The sequence below is a fragment of the Musa acuminata genome, chromosome BXJ3-8, assembly GCF_036884655.1.
Source record: "Musa acuminata AAA Group cultivar baxijiao chromosome BXJ3-8, Cavendish_Baxijiao_AAA, whole genome shotgun sequence".
NCBI classification, from domain to species: domain Eukaryota; kingdom Viridiplantae; phylum Streptophyta; class Magnoliopsida; order Zingiberales; family Musaceae; genus Musa; species Musa acuminata.
The window spans coordinates 39,089,426-39,106,772 of NC_088356.1; the positions used below are offsets into that span (position 1 = coordinate 39,089,426).

General features: G+C 50.6%; 3 protein-coding genes across 3 annotated transcripts; all 3 read left to right on the top strand.

The window, feature by feature from the left end:
• The first annotated feature begins 5,518 nt into the window (after positions 1 to 5,518).
• Positions 5,519 to 6,557, top strand: LOC135644987 (dehydration-responsive element-binding protein 1F-like). The gene has a single exon (XM_065162999.1). The coding sequence runs from the start codon at positions 5,685 to 5,687 to the stop codon at positions 6,366 to 6,368; it is 684 nt and encodes a 227-aa protein (XP_065019071.1). The 5' UTR covers positions 5,519 to 5,684; the 3' UTR covers positions 6,369 to 6,557.
• A 718-nt stretch (positions 6,558 to 7,275) lies between these two features.
• LOC103994708 (uncharacterized protein At4g22758-like) lies at positions 7,276 to 8,144 on the top strand. The gene is made up of 2 exons (XM_009415124.3): positions 7,276 to 7,869; positions 7,945 to 8,144. The coding sequence occupies exons 1-2, from the start codon at positions 7,329 to 7,331 to the stop codon at positions 8,142 to 8,144; spliced, it is 741 nt and encodes a 246-aa protein (XP_009413399.3). The 5' UTR covers positions 7,276 to 7,328.
• Positions 8,145 to 8,728: 584 nt separating this feature from the next.
• LOC103994707 (protein PSK SIMULATOR 1-like) lies at positions 8,729 to 10,173 on the top strand. Its single transcript, XM_009415123.3, has one exon. The coding sequence runs from the start codon at positions 8,729 to 8,731 to the stop codon at positions 10,037 to 10,039; it is 1,311 nt and encodes a 436-aa protein (XP_009413398.2). The 3' UTR covers positions 10,040 to 10,173.
• The last annotated feature ends 7,174 nt before the right edge of the window (positions 10,174 to 17,347 follow it).

A 17,347-nucleotide genomic window follows, 5' to 3' on the forward strand; every position in this document is an offset into this window, starting at 1 on the left:
CTCATTTATCTTATTGTACACATAAGGCTCATCTTTATTCGTAACAATGTCCTAAAATTTAATTGCTTCATCAAATCTTTTATTCCAATTTCGAGAAACTTTTTAGGTAGTTGTTCCTTTCGCTGATTCTCTTCACTTTCCAGGGCTTGGAGGATCTTGACCCACCGCTGCTGCAAGCAATAAGAAATAAATAATCCAACAGCTTGAGTAGAATCCATGAAGAGCAAACTCGATATCGTTTTGGGAGCCTTGGACAGGTACTGAAAATTTATTTCCCTTTGATGAAGAGCAGGATCCCAATCTTGTACTAAAATTCTCCCATCATCCAAATTTTGTCTCATGACTTGTTCCATGCAACTATTTGTCTACTTGTTAATAACATGACCACCGTCTCTTCTACCTGATTGATTATAGTCCAAAAAACCCCATCCGTGGAGCATGAAAATGTTAAGAAAAGAATGAACAGCTATTTACAGAAAACGGATTTATAGTCTGAAAAAGAGGTTGATTTCTTTTTGCAAACTGTCCCATCCAAGGTGCTGGATAAAGGAAAGGCCATTGCAGATGCTTACAGGATTCCAAGCTACCAGACTGAGAATGATGAAGGTCCGGTCCACCTGAGGATTTGGACCCGGAGGTGAAAAACCTGGAAGCCCTTCTTTGAGTGACATAAATCTCTGTTCCATTTTCTACAAAAGAAGCATTTGCTTTATAGAGTGACCAAATCATTAGGTTTCTATCCACATCACCAATAAAAACATCTGTAAAATGAGCATTCTATCATTCTCATTGCTAATGCATGCTTAGTTATATACATTGATATCTTTGGGTACCCAATTATAAAGTGTGTGTGAATGTTGTGTTGGCATGGTAGACATTCTTCGTTTTGTAATTGACTAAGCTTCACACGTGGAGTCAAATATTCATCTTATCATATAAATAAATATATTCAAGTATATGTATACTCTTCTACATGTGTAGAATCATTCCTATTGCCATATTTCAACGAAACTCTACTTAATTATCATAAATCAAGGTTATCACTAGTTAATTTGAGTTAAAATTATCAAAATTTTAAATACCTAAACTTGTCTTATTATTTTCACTGATTGTTTTACTTGATTTCATCATCATATTATTAGGTTTTCTTTTTCCTTATATATACATTATGTATGTATAAATTAAACTTAAACTTCTGTTGACTATCACTTAAAGATAAAATATCATTAGTATAAGACCATTGAATTATGAAAATTTGTACAAAATATCATCACATCCTTTACTTTTAGATCCATGAATTATAAAATATATAATTTATAACACATATGCATACATATTTAATAGGGCGAATTCTAAAAAAAATTAGTTTTAAGAAATTCCCACATGGAGCTTTAACTTTTCAAAATGACAAAACAACTCTCCGACGACTTTTATCTCTTTTCCTTAAAAATGGTTATCTTCTCTCCATTAATCATACAATTAAATAGATTCGACCAATCTAAAACTTGAACCAGTTCAAAATAAATTATATTAAATAATTTATTGATAGATATCAATTTATATTATTTAAAATAATATAGAAATGTATTAAATTATTTTAAATAATAATAATAAAATTAAACTAAATTATCTAACTATGAAGTCAAGAGTAATATAGTAATGTACATTTAAAAATATAAAATTTTAAAAACCATTTAAGATACTTAAAAATAAATTTGAAAGTTCTATACAACCATTATTTTTTATTTTAAAATTTTAAAATAATTTATTCACTAATTTTGGGCCTTAACAAATTCAATTTATATAATAAAAATAAAAAAAGTATAATTAGGAGAGGGAGGAAACTATTCTCCCTGCCGGAAGGCTATGTGAGTGGGCGGAGCCTCCTCAAGGTGCTCGTTGAAGTTGTTTATTCGTGGACGTTCATACGACATCAATCGTCTTTTTAGCATCAAAAATATTGTGTAACTTTATATCGTAGTTTAAGAGTCGGTACGACTTGGTCCTGTACTGAGAGTGCTAGGTCGTCCACATGGATCGTTTAGGGAGCGGAGGATGAGGGAGTGAGGTCAGGTTTGGAGGCTTCCGCTACGCCCTTATAGCTGATCCAAGGTGGAACTTGACCGACTTCCTCCACGTGATCCTACACAACAAATCGATATTGGGAGGGGGATTTCTGACTTGACCCTTTTGATAGTTAAGTTAATAGGTGATTTTTGTAGTGTAAAAAGTTTGATCCTTTTCCCAAACTGGAGGGTCGATATTTACACCTACGAAGATTGGTGGATCGGGTCATTAATGACTATCAACACCTCATTCAATACAGTTCTACGATGCCAACTCATATGATCCATAAGGTGCAAGTCGGCTCGTATGGTCTAGACCTCGTATCTCTGACCCATACGATTCCGAATGCCACGGGGTCGGTCATACGTGTATTGTCTACCAAGTTGGTCGCGCTTCTTCTAAACATGTGCTAAGCACATGCTCTATGTCAGCTCTATGTCACCTGACGTGTGGCTGGTGACGAAATATTCCCTATCAAGTTGGATGAAAACCGAAAAGTTGAATGTTGTAAGATTTTCAACTTTAATGAAAACCCCATACTGCCCCTTTGCTGTGTAGTTATTTCGAACGAGCAAAGTGTGTTCATTTTTCGTTGTTGTTTTATTTAATTATGCCTGTTTACTTTCAAACTTCGTCTTGACAGAATAACCCATTTTGTTTCTTTCGAGTTCTCATGGAGATATCTATGTATATTTTTTCAATGAAAGATTGCATAAAATAATATGATTTACACATTAATCAGGTTTTATCTTTTAAATATCTGTAAAATATGATCTCTTGTTATCATCTAATTGTAATTTCTTCTCGTTTCTTATGACTTCGTGTCTTATTAGCTTGATTTACATATTGATCAGGTCTTTCAATTTTATTGTCAGAGTAAATAATTTGTTATACATTGAATTTTAATGCTTGATTTGTGAATAAGCTAATATTTTTTTAATCTTGTATATTTTTATTTTGTTCACATGCTTTTTCTTAATTATATGAGATTGCAGGAAAGCTGATCCTTTACCATAAGATGTGGCATAAGTATTGCATGACTTTAGTAAAACTAATTAAATCATATCAGAGCAAATGATGGATCATAATAAATATCATCAGCTAAAATATTTAAGATATATATTTTAGTAAAAAAAACTTTTATTTTTTTTTAGAATGCTTGTATTTGTATTCACAGTAGAAGATAAGTATTAAAGATTATAATATCGAAGGTCATGAAGCATATAAAAAGACTCATTATTTTTAGACATGAACTCGATCGACTTCACATATTCAACTATATCGAACAATAAAAATGACCTCATCAAGTTTGACTGATCTTATGCAACATGCATAAGATTGAGATAAAAAATCATGGACAAAGCATATATGCCAACAATGGCAATGGAAGGATGCATGAGATTTTTGAGTCCACCCTCCATCGATTAGAGAATTAGGGTGAAGTATATTGAAGGGCATGTTGGTCTTCTTGTAGGAACATTTAGAAGCTCACATCATGACTTGGAGATAACCTTTCAATTCATAAGGATAATTAAAGAGTTCCAATTCATAGTCCTTCCTCCACACTTCACATCATAATGGATGCATATTTGAACTAGTTGGAACATAAGACAAGACTTGTGACCTCATAAAATGCATGATTCATATGGTATCATATCCACTCACCTTGCCATTTTTTTTGGACCTTCCATACAACTCCAACCATTCCAGAAAGTCTTTGTATCCTCTCTTAACATGTGCATATCAATCACTGAGACTTAATGTGGTGGAATATTATGGAGATGTTCTAACTATGGTTTTAATTTACTACATAATTTCATTTCAGTTTCCCCATCTCACCCAACTTTTATCTACTTCATCATCATACCCTCTCCTCCAAGAACAAAAAGACATATTATATTTATATATATATATTCAATATTTATAACCCAAACATACGATGTCCAAAATACTATTATATATTTCTCTCCACAGTCAAAGGATTCTCCTGATTGATTAAGATAATATTACTCTCATCATTACTGAAACATGTCCCGTATGGTGTTAACATATTTAAGTCTTGCGCATTGTCAATCAACATCTACCCACTAAGGGATCAATGAGAAGTCAACATATATATACTTCCAAATCAGTCATCTCTTCTTCTACAGGTATTCGATACAGTATCTATAAAGAAAAAGGCAAATTATGAATGGATCTCTCATCGTGCACATGAACAGCCCAATTCTTATCGTGATGCCCACCATGTTATTCTTGTGGCTGACTCGGTTGATGCTAATTGATATCTCAGTCTCTCAAAGGCACTTTTTTCCGCAGCTTGACAGGCTCCCTCCAACTCCTAAGTTTGACTCTCTCTCTCTCTCTCTCTCTCTCTCTCTCTCTCTGTGTGTAGCAAGGAGTAGACCAAGGGAGAGGTCACACGTGTTTCCTGCTGTGCATTGTCCTCCGTCAACGAATGGTTGGGTTGGGTGCTGCAAGCATGTTTCGTTTAAAGAGGGGAAAAGAAGGCATGCATGCAGTATCGAAGCCACCATTAGTCCCGTTTGGACGGCGAAGCTAACTTGGATTCATTCCCTTCGCCGCATTAACTCCACAGTAAGAGAGTCTGCACGCAGGAGCTCGAGTATCTGGAGGATGCTGGAAGCTTCTGCTGCTCTTGTCAACTGCTTGACTTCCAACGAGCTACGAACTCACGGGTCAACCATATAACCTATGGGCGTATGTGATAACAAGTCATCCCAGCCGCTGAAAACGACATCATTTGACTATTGTAATGTGGCTTAATTAGTGCGCGTATATTTTGCTTTGCTTCGTTTGTCGACAGCCAGTAATTGTTTTAGCTGAACACCCAAATTATTCTTGAGATTAATCTTGCAAGTAATTAAGAATATAGAGATCATGTGTACGAATGAAATGAAATAAATCGAGAGGATAATCTTATATTACTAAGGATTGAAAAAGTCTAATTATTTGATTTCTGACGTGTCGAACTTATCGATCAAATGGATGTGATATGTCATCAGACAATCTACGCATCTCATATTAGAAGAAAATTGGACGAGAAAAAGTAGTATCTAAGTTTGACTCGGTGTCCAGTTCTTTGATCGATTTATGACGAGTTCGACGTTGGTGGTGTAGTGACGGTGTCAAAGTTTGACAGACACTCGTGGCGGTTGCCGGTGTCTGATTTCAACTAATTAAATGCATTCCCTGTTTGACTTCGGTTGATGAACCGAATGCGTTGACTTTTTTGTTTTCTTCGGACGTCTCCTCACATTGTCGGGTGACGCTTGTATCTCCCAATCTTTGCCAACCCGTACATCCCAAATTCTTCCTTTTCTTCAGCGATTTGGGTCGCACTAACACGCGCTCAGAAAGAAACGTTTTCCATTTGCGTATATGGCGCGTCGTCACCACGTTTGGTCTCCCCAAGCGAACTGTGGAAGCGCCGCAGTTCTTGGCTCCTCCATCCCTGCCTCTTCGTCTCTATCTCCCGGTGGCCTTCCACATCGACCCGCCTCAGTCTTCTCTTTCCCACTACATGCGTCACGCTTGTATATAAAGGAAGCTTGTGAGGCCTCCGATTCCGTCCACGAAGAAGGGAAGGGAAGGTAGCGATGAACTGCGATAACTCCTCCTCTTCCTCCTCCTCCTCCTCCTCCGTGTCCACCTCGTCGTCGTCATCCTCGACGACGCGCAACCAGCACCAGCCGGCCCCGTCGCCCAAGCGGAAGGCGGGGCGGAAGAAGTTCCGGGAGACGCGCCACCCTGTGTACCACGGCGTGCCGGAGAGCCGCGGCGGCAGGTGGGCGTGCGAGGTGCGGGAGCCCCGGAGGAAGAGCCGGATCTGTCTCGGGACATTCTCGACGCCGGATATGGCCGCCAGGGCGCACGACGTGACCGCCATGGCGCTCCGGGGCGAGTCGGCCCAGCTCAACTTCCCCGACTCGGCCTGGACGGTGCCCCGAGCGAGGTCGGCCGTCCCGGAGGACATCCGCCGCGCCGCGACCCAGGCGGCCGAAGGGTCTGCTCCCTCCGAACCGTCACCGCCTGTAGAGGCGCCAACGACATCCCGAAGAACTCCGGGAAGGGATGCAAGGGCGGCGGAGTCGGAGGCTGCAGCTCCGCGGCCAGCTCCGGTGTTCGTGGACGAAGAGGCGGTGTTCAACATGCCGGGGTTGATGGAGGACATGGCAAGGGGAATGCTGGTGACGCCGCCGTCGATGCAGAGAGGGGTCGATTGGGACGGCGCCAGCGACGAATGCGTCTGGGACCTGTCGCTTTGGACGGACGAGCTGTGAAGCGTGACACAGTGATAAGCCTTCTCTTTCTTCCTTCTCGTAGTTGGATTCATAGCAAACACCAATGAAATCCTTCACACTGTCTTGGCTTTCACAAAGCGTGCAAATTAAAGAGAATCTTGTGATGCTATCAACTCACAGCTGACGTGAAAGAAATTTGTTTCATATCTAAAAGAGACGGTGTGCAGATGTACTCTTTTGCTTCGAATATGAACGCACGCACCTCATGATCTTTGGAAGCTAATATTAAATTTAATTCAAAATTTAAAATTTTTACGGCTAATATTAAATTGATTAAAATCAATATCATCTTATATGCTTTGAGGTTTTTTGCCGGCTAATATTATTGGTAATTCGTGTCTAAGAATAAGAACTTAAACAACAGTCCATCTCTTTTATTTATCCAAGTAATATAGCATTACTCTACATGAAGATTTAATAATATAAAATTGTACATTTTTCGATTTTTTTTACTATTTAATAATGAAATATTATTTTGCATAAAAATATATTTTTCGAATAAGATTATAATATGTTTTAGAGATACCAAAAATATTATAATTTTATTTAGAAACATGTAACAAAGCATAGTATAGTAGATTGATGGTGACGTCCGCGCGTATCGCAAGGCGTGCCACGACGGAGAAGACGACTCGCTTGCCGCCATAGCTTTCCACCGATCCCGTTCGGTCGAGTTCGGACGGCACCGGTTGCAGCCTCCCCCGGGCTTGCTGAGATTTCACCCCCGGGGAAGAGGGGGAGGCGAGGGCGGAGCAGGACGCAGCATGCTCCCATTGGGCCAACAAAGGTGAGTCTTTTGGACGGTCCTGTGGCTTTCCATCTTGGGGTGCGACACCTCCACTGTGAGTGTCGTCATCCGAGGACCACGGCGGCGATAACGCGCTGCGCTCATCATCTAATAATCCGGTTTGGGTACGGAGGAGGTAGGGGAAGAGAGAGATGAGTTATGGCTGCATATACTGCTTCCCCCAGATGCAGACCAGACGAGCAACCCGCTTCGTCCATGTCTGCCTTCCCCATGTATATCTGAGAGTTTGCTGCATTCCTTGCTTCAGAGTTCGTAACATACCAATATATACCCCTTGTGTTCCGCGTCCGCAGCGGCCAGGAAGAGCGGACATGAGAGAGAGCAGGAAGGCTCGGCCCGAGCGGTCGGCTTCGTTCCACGGCCGGACGACGACGTTAACGGCCTCCCCGCTGGACCGCAGCCAGATTCGGCGGCCTAAGACCCAGCCGGAACTGCTGCCCCGGGGGAGGAGCGGCGCGGGAGAGGAGCGGAGGTTGCCGGCGAAGGTGCTTGTGAACGTGTCCGTGCAGCGCAGCCTGGGGCCGGTGCAGGTGATGGCGTCCGCGGAGTGGAGCGTCGGGGACCTGGTGGCCGCCACGGTCCGGCTCTACGTGAAGGAGGGGCGGCGGCCACCCATCCCCACGGCGGAGCCCTCCGCCTTTGGCCTCCATTACTCCCAGTTCAGCCTCGAAGGTAAGCAAAGCCCATCTCCCAACACAGAACGTATCATGTTCGTGCCACTTTGATGATGCCGATGATCATTACCAGGTCTGGATCCGGAGGAGAAGTTGATGGGGTTGGGCTCAAGGAACTTCTTCCTCTGCCTCAACCCCGTCCCTGTTTCAGAAGCAGCAAGCGCAGCAGCAACAGCTACCGCTGCCTCTGCAACTGGTTCTCGCTTCAAACAAGCCGAGAAGTCATCAGAGATCGGCATCTCCTGCTTCAGTTTCATGGACTTCTTGCTATAGTTGGGCATCTTGCTATATACGATGATCTGTGTTGACGTGATTCCTCGCATGCGTCTCCCGTGCGCCACAATTCCTCGTGTTTAATCTCCATTCTCCAAGATTACCCAAGACCACAAACGTACGCCAGATGTTTGACAAAATACGCATGCATATGTTACATCGCCTGCACAATTGCGAGCCACAACCGAATGGATATCATGTCGCGCAGAGACAACCAAGAACAACAGGACAAGGAAGCTACTACTACTGTGTCTCACCAATGCGGTGGATAATGTAGCCGATATCAACAAGGCGAAGCTGACCTGCGTACTTTGATCCAACCCGCGAGGATCCGTAGAAGGCTTTGCCTCGAGAGGCGATGATACTGATGACCTCAGCCGGAATAATCCCGGTATAATCTCGTAAAGTGAAGGGAGGATGACAAATGGCTATTTGCCCATTTGTCCTTTGGCTCATTGAAGAGGCAGAGAAAGATGAAGATGGAGCTGGATAAGAGCCATCATGTCACCGTGACCTTGTCCCAAGTACATGAATGAGAGATCTCTGCGGGTAATTCCGGCCTGTCACACAAGCAACTTGCGCGCATGAGGCAGGTGAAATCGGAAACGTGGCTGGGTCGGGTGCGGCTCACCAGAGGGAGCAGACGGAGGAAGGACGGCGCAACCGGGACGACAAAGCCTGCCACCGTCGGGGTTCTGGCCTTCGAGGTGGGGCGGTACATGTCCAAGGTCGCCCAGCTGTGGCACGCCCTCAGCGACGACCACGTCGGCCGGATGCGCGAGGAGGTCCTCCGCCTTGAGGGCGTCCGGAAGCTCGTTTCCGACGACGAAGGGTTCCTCCTCGCGCTCGCCCTCGCCGAGATGACCGACGTCCTCGGGTCGCTCGCCCGCTCGGTGGCCTGCCTCGCGTGGAGGTGCTCCGACCCTGTGCTGCGGCGGTTCGACGCCGAGTTCGCGAACCTGGTACAGAACGGCGATGACCCCTTCGGCTTTGAGTACGCCGGGCGGAAGATGGAGCGCAAAGTGAAGAAGATGGAGAAGTTCGTCGCGACGGGCACGAACCTATATCAGGAGCTCGAGTTGCAGGCGGAGCTTCAGCAGGGGCTGCGGCGGATGCTGGCCAACCCCGATGCCTGCCGCCCTCAGGACAGCGTCACCTGTTTCCGGAATAAGGTGGTGAGGCACCGGCAACAGCTGAAGCACCTGCGCGAGACTTCCCTGTGGGTTCGGACCTACGATTACGTTGTCCGGCTGCTGGCCCGGTCCCTCTTCTCGATCATCGGAAGGATGCGACTAGTGTTCGGATTCCGGAAGTTCAATATGACGCCATTGCTTCTCAACAGAGCTGCTGAAGCAAGCCCAGAGGCTAACCCAAAAGGCAGCAATAGCACGGTGAACATGAATCTTTCATCGTCTATGATCGATCCCAGGTCTCAGCCACAAAATGCTCCGGTCTCCACCCTCGGCGCTGCAGCGCTAGCGCTGCACTACGCAAATGTGATCGTCCTGATCGAGAAGCTTGCGACGTCTGCCTATTTGATGGACGCAGATGCGAGGGATGATCTCTACAGCATGTTAACCACAAGCATAAAAGCAGCGCTCAGAGACAGGCTGGAACCCTACGGGAAGAACTTGGCACCACCAGCTCGCAATCCCGCCCTCGCGGCCGAGTGGACTGCGACGGTGACAGGGATGTTGGAACGGCTGGCGCCGCTCGCTCACAACATGATCCGGTGGCAGTCCGACCGGAGCTTCGAGCAGCAGAGTTCGGTTCCAAGCTCCGGCATTCTTCTGCTACAGACACTTTACTTTGCAGACCAGAAGAAGGCAGAGGATGCCATTACTGAACTGCTTGTTGGTTTGACCTATTTATGGAGATACCGGCTTATTTATTAGAACAGGACCGAAACGTCTCATGGAACCGAAAATTCAGAAACCGGACCCTTGGCCGGTACTGTCTGTGATCGGGTCGATTGTGAGAATAAACCGACTGAACCGGTAGACAATATCGGGTTAATAGTGGCCCTTGAGATCCGGCCCAATAAGCAGAACAGTCTGGTTTTATCATCAGATATTATTATTTATGTCAGTGTGAACAACCTTATGCCGCGGCCTCGGGGCCGACGCGGCTTGTGTCGGGTCCGAATGGCGGGGGATCTCGTTATTGCTGAAGTGCCCGGTCGCGCGGATCAGATCGTGTCGGGGTTCGTCGGGGCGTTCCGTAGAGCAGGCCTCCTCTGCTCTGCGTCCCGGGGGCGCTAACCTCGTCTTCTCACCTGCACACAGGTCGGGTCGAAAGCTCGGCCCGACCCCTCCGACGATCAAGTTAGTGATGTGAAGTGGTCTGTTTGCGCGTGTTTTTTTCTTCCCCCTTGCCCCTCTCAGGAGCGGGGTTTTTATAAGGTGATTTACCGTGTCTGATGTGCCTGCTTGCAGGGAGCAGGTAGCGTCTGACACTGGTGCTGGCGTGGCGTGAAGGACCGAGTCTGAGCATATCGTTAATGGGCCTCGGTCTGCATTCTGGTTCGTTTGACCAGGTTCCGTCGGGTCGGTTGAGGTGTGAGGCGTTGTCTGGGACAGTTGACGTCTGCCCGGGTCTTGTCACCATTTATTACCCTCATCATATTCCCCCCCGAAGGAAGTCATGCATCGATTGTTGCTGGGGAGTCCAAGGAGTGGCTTTGGTTTTGAGAAACTGTACCGGCCGAGCATTTTGCCGGTCCGACTAAGAGGGGTTAGATGTGCAGTAGTGACCCTAGGTAGGGTGCGGCCGAGGAGCACAGCTCAGTCGAGCAAGCTGAACAGAAGCTGTGGTTTCGGGAAGCATGAAGCCGAGAAGCACGACGTAGGCGGGCAGGCCGCGCAGGTGTGTTCTCAAGCGGCATGAGGCCAGGGAGCATGACACAGGCGGGCGGGCCACGCAGGTGTGTTCTCGGACGACATGAGCCCGAGGAGCACGACGCAGGCGGGCAGGCCGCGCAGGTGTGTTCTCGGGCGGCATGGGGCCGAGGAGCACAACTCAGTCGAGCAGGCCGAACAGAAGCTGTGGTTTCGGGAAGCATGAAGCCGAGGAGCACGACGCAGGCGGGCATGCCGCACAAGTGTGTTTTCGGGCGACGTGAGGTCGAGGAGCACGACGCAGGCGGGCAGGCCGCGCAGGCGTGTTTTCGGGCGACGTGAGGCCGAGGAGCACGATGCAGGCGGGCAGGCCGCGCAGGTGTGTTCTCGGGCGACATGAGGCCGAGGAGCACGACGTAGGCGAGCAGGCGTGTTCTCGGGTGACGTGAGGCCGCGGAGCACGACGTAGGCGGGCAAGCCGCGTAGGTGTGTTCTCGGGTGGCATGAGCGGCATGAGGCCGAGGAGCACGACGTAGGCGGGCAGGCCGCGCAGGTGTGTTCTCGGGCGACGTGAGTTTGAGGAGCACGACGCAGGCAGGCAGGCCGCGCAGGTGTGTTTTCGGGCGACGTGAGGCCGAGGAGCACGACGCAGGCGGGCAGGCTGCGCAGGTGTGTTCTCGGGCGATGTGAGGCCGAGGAGCACGACGCAGGCGGGCAGGCCGCGTAGGTGTGTTCTCGGGCGGCATGAGGCCGAGGAGCACGACGCAGGCGGGCAGGCCGCGCAGGTGTGTTCGCGGGCGGCATGAGGCCGAGGAGAACGACGCAGGCGGGCAAGAGCCGAGGAGCCGAGGAGCACAGCTTAGACGGGTTACGCCCGAGGAACTACTTGTGTTGTTGTCCCTCCATGCCCATTTAACAGCGACGGGGGCTGAGAACTTCTGTGCCTTATTGCCTCTTTGCGGGGGAGTTCGTTGCGTCTGCAGCACACCTTTAGACGTCGAGATCGAGGCGTCAGGGCTCTGCCGCTTCCTTGCCCCGGAGTCGTCATGTCAGGCCTTCATTATGGTGGGACGTCCCTTGGCATTCCTAACGGGACGTGACGACTATACACGTGCGTGGGTGGGTTGTCATCCATTCTCGGGAGGCGAAGGGGCGCAGGTTCTGGCGGGATATCTTCTTTAAATAGCGAGCGTCCGACTTTGTTCTCATCTCTCGCTGCTGAGTTTTCCTCTTCGGGTCTCGCCGTCCTCTTTCCAGTCGTCCTCCTCGCCTCCTGCGTCGCCTTATTTTCCCTAGTAGCCCCTTCCCGTTAAGGTCAGTGAGGATGACGTCCTCTTCTTCCTCCCCTTCTTCCAATAGAGCTAGGGAAGGCTCTCCTCTGCCATCCCCCGACCAATCCTCCGACGAGGAAGCGGCGCGGGCTCTAGAGGCTTTAATGTGGTCGCACGACCTTGACTCCACAATGAGCGGGCCATCGTTGAGGAGACTCCGGGAATGCTATAGTATCCCGGAGGATTATACCCTCAGCGCCCCCGAACCGGGGCAACGAGCCTACGACCCGGTTCCGAAGGGTTTTGCGTTAACCCTAGACGCCCTAGAGGCAGGCCTGCGCCTTCCCTTGCACCCACTCATCGTGTCTTATATTTCTCTCTGGCGGATTTCGCCGCCCCAGGTGGCGCCGAACTCTTGGCGCTACCTAGTGGTGTTCCTGGGGGAATGCCACTACGCCAATATCACCCCCACTCTCAATCTGTTCCTTTCTTGTTACCGTCTTTCCAAGGGGTCGGGGGGTTATTTCCTGTCTGCCTGAGCGGGTTTTCGAGTCGGGGGGGCCCCTTCCAGCAACAAATAGTGGAAGGGGAGGTTTTTTTTATGTCAGTTGTGCAAGGGATTGGGGTTTTGGGGTTCGGTGGTCCGCGAGAGCGATCGACAACACCGTCCCGAGCCTGAGCGAAGAAGAGCGCCGGGGTCTAGGGAGGCTTAAAGAGGTTCTCCCCAGTTCCCAGGCCATCCGGAATATGACCGAGCGATGGCTGGTCGAGGTGGGTCTCAGTCCGACGCCTCGGGGTATGTTAATAACGCCTGGTCCGGGTATTGCATGGCTCAATCTTAGTACTAACTTTTACCCTATTTCTTGCAGAAATGAACCTTCGATCCCTTCTAGGCGGTCGGGCGTCGTCGGCTTCTCCAATTCCGTCAGCTGACCCGAAGCCCGGCTCGTTAGAGGTCGAGGTCGGGCGCCCTCGGAAGAAGGCGAAGATCACTTCCTCCAAAGGGGCTAAGGCGGGCCCTCTCCGAGCCGCAGCGGGCCCTAGTCGGGAGGCGACGGGGAAAGATCCACGCCCTCCCTTCATGCGTGATCTGTGTCGACTACTCGCGGGCGATGAGCCGTTCCTCTCGCGAGTGGTGGGCGAGATACCGACGGGGGAGGGAAGTGACCCCCTAGTCGCTCGCTGGGGGGGCTTGTCCCGAGGGGACAAAGTGTGGGCCGGAGGAGATCCCTCGACCGCATTTCTCCGGGGTGCTCTTCATCCCGATATGGCTCAGGACCTATATACCCTGCCTTCGGAGGCTCTGCTTGGCAAGTCTGCCAAGTCTCTAACATGGGTAAGTGCTACGCCTGCCACCTCGGGTTATTTATCCGACAGTGTTCTCCCTGACCTATCTTCCTTCTTATAGGGCCTTCGTACTCCGTCCCATTGTCCGTAATGATGACCCTGGGCAGACCAAACCGGGTGACGATGTTTTTCCACACGAATCCTTCCACCTGACGCTTCGTGATTATCGCTAGTGGTTCGGCCTCGACCCATTTGGTGAAGTAGTCTATCCCGACAATAATATATCTTCGTTGCCTCGAAGCTGGGGGAAAGGGGTCGAGAAGGTCCATTCCCCACTACGCGAAAGGTCATGCGCAGTCCATGGGTGTAAGCGGCACCGCCGGTAGCCGAGGCGTGGGGGCGTGCCTCTGGCATGCGTCGCACTTTTGCACATACAATTTTGCGTCTCGACACATAGTGGGCCAGTAGTACCCCTGACGGAGCGCCTTAAACGCCAGGGTGTGCCCACCCATGTGTTCACCGCAAATACCGCCGTGGACCTCGACAAGAACCGGTTTCGTCTTCGGGAAGCGTCCCATGGCGCTTGAATCGTAACACCTCCTGCACCCATGTCGTTGGTGGGTCAACGGTGGTCACCGCTGCAACCGTGATGGCGCGGGTGGGGAGCTCCTCCACGTCGGGCTCGCCCTACGGACCCTATCTCGAGGCCAGCTTTGCCAGGGCGTCCGCCCGCTCGTTCTGGCGCCTGGGCACCCTGGACAATACGAATCGGAAAAAATGAGCGACGAGAGCTCTTACCTCCACCAGATACTTCGACATGGTGGGGTCCCGGGCCTCATACCCGCCGACGAGCTGCTCGGCAACTAGCTGCGAGTCGGTGAGGATGTGTATGTCGTCCACCTACATTTCGACGGCTAGTCTGAGCCCCGCCAGTAGCGCTTCGTACTTCGCCTCGTTGTTGGTGGCCTTGAATCCGAAGCGAAGGGAGCGCTCGAACGAGCGCCCATCAGGGGTCTCTAATACCAGCCCGGCCCCTGCGCCCTTTCGGCCGGACGATCCGTCCACGCAGAGGAGCCACTTCCTCTTCTCTCGTTCTGGCTCCTCGCCCTCGGGTTGAGTCAATTCCGAGATGAAGTCGGCTACCGCTTGTGCTTTGATGGCGGTCCTCAGGACGTACTGAATATCGAACTCTCTAAGCTCTACCGACCACTTGAGGAGGCGACCTGCTAGGTCAAATTTAGACAAAACTTGCCGGAGCGGTTGATCGGTGATTACCTCGATCGGATGAGCTTGGAAGTAGGGGCGCAGCTTCCGGGCGGCCAACACGAGCGCCAGCGCTAGTTTCTCGATGGGGGGGTATCGCTCCTCGGGTCCATTAAGGACGTGGCTAGTGTAGCAAAACCGGTTGCTGTCCTCCATATGCCTCCTTGATCAGAACCAAACTTATTGCATTTTGAGAGGCGGCCAGGTAAATACCCAGCTTTTCCCAAGGGGACACCGAAGCGAGGCGAGGGAGGGAGGCCAGATGCTCCTTTATGTGGGCGAAAGCCTTCTCGCACTCCACCGTCCACGCGAACTCCTTGGGATTCTTCAGGGCCCGGAAGAAGGGTAGGCACCGGTCGCCTGATCGGGATAAGAACCTTGACATGGCGGCGAGCCTCCCGTTCAGGCGCTGCAACTCCTTAATTGTCCGAGGGGCTTGCATGTCGGCGATTGCCCGTACCTTCTCGAGGTTTACGTCGATTCCCCTTTCGTGTATGATAAACCCGAGGAATTTGCCCGAGTCGACACCGAAGGCGCACTTGGCGGGGTTGAGTCGCATGTTATACCTTCGTAGCGTGTCGAATGTCTCGGCCAAGTCGGACAAGTGAGTTGCAGTTGCGTGACTTTTCACAATCATATCATCGACGTAGACCTCCATGTTTCTGCCGATCTGGCGAGCAAACATTTTGTTCACGGTCCTTTGATACGTAGCCCTGGCATTTTTTAACTCGAACGACATAACCTTGTAGAAGTAGACCCCTTGGTCGGTGAGGAAGGCGGTATGCTGCTGATCCTCGGGCGCCATCCTGATCTGGTTGTAACCGGAAAAGGCATCCATGAACGAAAGGCGGGCGTGCCCGGCCGTTGCGTCGACCAACTGGTCGATTCGCGAGAGGGAGTAGCAGTCCTTCAGACAAGCGCGATTAAGATCGGTGTAGTCAACGCACATTCTCCAGCTTCCATTGGGTTTCTTCACGAGGACTACATTGGATAACCAGCGTGGGTACTTGGCTTCTTCAATGAAGCCTGCCGCCAGGAGTCGTTCCACCTCCCCTCGAACGACCTGCTGGCGTTCGGGAGCGAGACGTCGGGGCCTCTACTTTACTGGCCGCACGTCGGGGGAGATGCATAGGTGGTGCTGAGATACCTCAGGGTCAACGCCTGCCATGTCAGTGGGTGACCAGGCGAAGACATCGACATTCTCTTGGAGGAGATTGATAAGCTGGGCTCGCTCATGCTCTGGAAGCTCCGACCCGACCTTGACAGTTCGATCCGGACGCCCGTCCTGTAAGGGCACGTCCATGGTAGGTCCCGTTGGCTCGGGGTGTCGGGGCGGCCTTTTTATTTCTCGGGGGTCTTCGAGCGGGAGCTGAGCCCTCCTCTTCTTGTGCAGGGAGATCGCGGTCAAATAGCACCGCCTTGACTCGCGGGGGCTTCCCTTGGCTTCTCCGACCCCCGCACGGGTCGGGAACTTCACGGTCCGGTGGTAGGTGGAGATAACCGCTCTGAGCTTGTTGAGGGTGGGGCGCCCAGAATCGCATTGTATGCGGTAGGGAGGTCGACTACCAGAAAAGTTGTCATCACCGTCTTCGTCCTCGGTGCTTCCCCGAGGGTTAAGGGCAGGACAATCGCACCTAACGGCGAAATTGATTCGCCGATGAACCCGGTGAGCGTCGAGCTCATAGGCCCCAGGGCGTCGCAGGAGAGCTCGAGCTTCTAGAATGCGTCAAAATAGAGGATGTCGGCCGAGCTCCTAGTGTCGACCATGATCCTTTTCACTTGGGCGTTGGCAATTCTGGCAGCCACTACCAACGCGTCATCGTGTTCGGACGGTTCGGCTCTCTCAGCTGGAAATGTGACCTCGGGCGCGGGCCCGTGCCCGGGGTCCTCGGCTGTAGGGGCGCGGGCGTATGCTTTCCGCCCAATCATACTGTTTCCCCCAAACGCTGGGCCGCCCGTGATTACGTCAATCTGCCTTTTGACGGGGCCCTCGGGCCGCGGGGAAAGCTCTTTATTCTGCCATAGGTAGTGGCCGAGGTGCCCCCTTCGAATCAGCTCCTCGATCTGTCGCTTCAGCTCGCGACACTCTTCCGTGTCATGCCCGTTTTGTCGATGGAAGCGGCAATATCGTGTTTTGTCCGAGAGCTCCCGTGGGTTCCTCATCGGGACGGGGGTTTGGAGCAGCCCCTTCCCCTCTGTCTGGAGGAATATCTGCGTTCGGGATGTTCCCAAAGCGGGGGAGGGCGACCTCAGCGCGGACGGGTTGGACCGGTCTGGTCTGCGTCTCGGCGGACCGGGTAGTTGCCCTATTGGTGGTTCCGCCCAGGGCCTTTTATGCTCATCGTGTCTCCCGGACATCCAGGCTTCCGCCGCGACATAGTGGTTGGCTCACTGGAGCATTTCCGAGACAGCGGCGGGGGGTCGTTCCACGAGGGACCAGAAGAACCTAGAGGGATGGAGACCCGCCATGAATACCTACATCAATAAAGAGGGGTGAGCACCTGATAAGCCTCGGATTTCGATGGCGAATCGGTTCACAAAACGA

Coding starts and splice junctions, on each gene's coding strand:
- LOC103994708 (XM_009415124.3), top strand. CDS start 7,329: ATGAGTTATGGCTGCATATACTGCTTCCCCCAGATGCAGACCAGACGA. Junction 7,870..7,944: donor CTCCCAGTTCAGCCTCGAAG/GTAAGCAAAGCC, acceptor GATCATTACCAG/GTCTGGATCCGGAGGAGAAG.
- LOC135644987 (XM_065162999.1), top strand. CDS start 5,685: ATGAACTGCGATAACTCCTCCTCTTCCTCCTCCTCCTCCTCCTCCGTG.
- LOC103994707 (XM_009415123.3), top strand. CDS start 8,729: ATGAGGCAGGTGAAATCGGAAACGTGGCTGGGTCGGGTGCGGCTCACC.